The following is a 2589-nucleotide window of genomic DNA, read 5'->3' on the forward strand; positions in this document are numbered from 1 at the left end:
CCCCCCCCCCAAATGGTCCAGAAGAGCGGGTCTGTTTCTACTCTTGTGATACGATCCGGGGCCCCAAGTTGCAAAGCAGAAAAGGTACTCACTTGCACGAATTGTCCCCAACACCAATAATGCCCGTCCTGCTCGATCCAGTCCAATCTGGGGGGATCCAACTGTGCCAATAAATCGATCTCCTCATCTTCTTCCTGCGCTCGTGATCTTCCGCCCTGCTCCTCCTCTTCCTCCAATACTCTCGTCACTGCTTCATCATTCTCCGCATTCCTGCGCAGCACCTCTCTCTGCTGAACCAGTCTCTCAGCCGGTTCCAATCTCGCCCATCTATCCAGCTCTGGACGAGCATGATGATATTCGCAAAGCACTTTGAATTTGCGCAAGTTGGAGGGCGTGAAGTGTCTGTGGACCGCGGCGGGTGGGGGAAAGATGGCTTGCAAGGCTTGTGCGGGAGCAGGAGTTGGAGTGGACGTTTGACTCTTGCTCTCGCTAGCTCTACCTCTACCGCTACCGCTCGGAGAGGCCATCATAACAAGTCTTAGCGGCGACTACGCAGCTCTTGCATCGGCGATCTGTGAAGTTAATCGAAATTGCGAGACCCCCCCGAGTTCTGTTCGGTCGGCCACCCTTGGACGCTGTGTATGCGCGGATTGTGAGCAGGATGTATGTGGCCAAGCGTGTGGAGAAGTCGAGTCGAATCTTTCGCATTCAAATGTCCGCACCGCCCAATCGTCAAGTCGACTGGCGAGTGCGGAGCTAGTCGTAAGGTGGTGGGAGAATGGCACGCCAGCTGCCGAGGATCGTCATCGAAGCAATTGAATGCATGTATACCCGTACAGCGAGCACGACTCGCGACTCACGACTCTCAAGGATGTGCTTGGATGCGTGAGTCAAAATCCACGATTCCAAATGTTCGTTTGTAACTCGAACTATAACAACACATCGTGCCGCGCCAAAGATGAATCTTCAATTTGAACAAAGCATTCAAGATTTGTGATTCTTGATTTCGGGGGTCGCGATGAACCACGTGATCAGAATAACTCATCAGGTCAGCATCATCCATATATATGTACACCTTCCGTATGCGCACGGACTTGACTCTCGACCGCTTCTTTTCAATTTTCGAATGCAGAGCTTGCTTGCTTGCTTGCACCTGCTGGATGTTCGTGTCTTGTTGAATGATCAACTCTGATCTTGCATGCTTGCCCTTCACTCTGGCTCACAAGTCTGATTGACTCCTTGGTTCGGTCGCATGCACGCCCTCATCCTCACCGCTCCTCCTCACTACCCAACACGGGCACCTTACAATCGAGCTTCGCAGGCCCTTGCTTGGGGTGATCCAAAGTACCTGCGTGGTCACTCGTAGCCCGCCGCTCGCATCTCAATCCATCATACGTCCGACTCAGCGTTCTGGACTTGATACCAAGGCGGCTCGGGTCATTGGATCGCAGCGGACCCTCCGGCGCATCATTGCTCCGCTTCCATCCCGACCATCCGGCATCGGCTGACCTACTCTCCCAAGAAGCGCACGTCACATAGTCGGAAACGGATCATGTCGCATGAAACGCAAGCGCAGACGTTCGACGGCATGTCCCACGCTCTGTCCAATCGAGAATCGGACGCGCTATTAAAGACGGCAAAAGCAGAAGGTCTAAAAAAATGCGACGATGTGCTTCGAGGTGAGTCGGATTTTGCGAATCGTGTTTTTGGTGGGAAAGGGGGGGGATGCAGGGAAGGGAGAAATGGCGTGCCTCGAGCTTGGACCCTTCATTACTCGTGCTCATGCTGGTCTCCTCTACCATTCATTCTGTGCGTGATTGGCGACATGATAGCCTTTGCGGAGTGTAGCTCGGGAAGAACGATCAGTATGGCTTGGGCTTGCAGGGATCATCACAAAGCGTTGAGGAGCTGTTTAGCAGAATAGTGAGTACGGACCCGCATTCACGCCTGCGGGCACATCCTTTGGAATCGGGTTTTGTTTTCCCCGCCATCTTGACTTTTGCCCCGGCAAAAGAAGGTGTCGATGCTGCTAAGCCTTGCACATTGGTCCAAGGCACTTGTTCGTGTGTGCCCTCTCCCTCTTTTGACCCCGTGTGCCTGTGCGACTTTTGCTATGCTTGGCTCTATGCATGCGAAGTGCTGCTACTGACTGCAGACTGACCCAAGAGCCTTCTTTGCCCCCCTTGCGCATCGCACTGCACCGCACCGCACCGCACCGCGCCCGAAGCACATCAGAAGAAGCGATGACCAAGAGAAGAAAGGAATATTTGACTTCTAATCGATCAAAGAGTGGAGATCGGATGGTGTAGTACGGAGGCAAAAGGGGAGCGGGGGGAGGAGGAGGGGGGAGACAAGCTTGATGAGGAGAGTGATACACCTCGTCGCTGTCGAAACTGTCGCTACAAATGTTCACCTTGACATTTCCATTCAATCAAGAGAAAGTTGACCTTTGCAGCGACCATACAGGTGTGCTGTGCTGTGCTAGCAGAAACCAGCATTTGATACGCTGCAGAAGTGTATCAAAAGCTTGTTGCTTCTACCATATTGAAGTTCAATGCGGTACGGTATGCGCATGTCCATTCCCCCCCC

The 2589-nt window shown here is 53.1% G+C and overlaps 2 protein-coding genes across 2 annotated transcripts; one reads left to right on the forward strand and one right to left on the reverse strand.

Moving 5' to 3' along the window:
• Window positions 1-92: 92 nt before the first annotated feature.
• IE81DRAFT_350874 (hypothetical protein) lies at window positions 93-527 on the reverse strand (the record flags this gene model as incomplete). Its single annotated transcript, XM_025516616.1, has 1 exon — window positions 93-527. A coding segment is annotated over one exon (435 nt), but the record flags the coding sequence as incomplete, so codon positions are not given.
• Window positions 528-1118: 591 nt separating this feature from the next.
• On the forward strand, window positions 1119-2347 carry IE81DRAFT_327285 (hypothetical protein). Its single transcript, XM_025515070.1, has 3 exons — window positions 1119-1679; window positions 1833-1923; window positions 2228-2347. The coding sequence occupies exons 1-3, from the start codon at window positions 1553-1555 to the stop codon at window positions 2307-2309; spliced, it is 300 nt and encodes a 99-aa protein (XP_025365800.1). The 5' UTR covers window positions 1119-1552; the 3' UTR covers window positions 2310-2347.
• Window positions 2348-2589: the final 242 nt, after the last annotated feature.

The sequence above is a fragment of the Ceraceosorus guamensis genome (assembly GCF_003144195.1).
Source record: "Ceraceosorus guamensis strain MCA 4658 unplaced genomic scaffold IE81scaffold_236, whole genome shotgun sequence".
Taxonomy (NCBI): Eukaryota; Fungi; Basidiomycota; class Exobasidiomycetes; order Ceraceosorales; family Ceraceosoraceae; genus Ceraceosorus; species Ceraceosorus guamensis.

Coding starts and splice junctions, on each gene's coding strand:
- IE81DRAFT_327285 (XM_025515070.1), top strand. CDS start 1,553: ATGTCGCATGAAACGCAAGCGCAGACGTTCGACGGCATGTCCCACGCT. Junction 1,680..1,832: donor ATGCGACGATGTGCTTCGAG/GTGAGTCGGATT, acceptor GCGACATGATAG/CCTTTGCGGAGTGTAGCTCG. Junction 1,924..2,227: donor AGGAGCTGTTTAGCAGAATA/GTGAGTACGGAC, acceptor CCGCGCCCGAAG/CACATCAGAAGAAGCGATGA.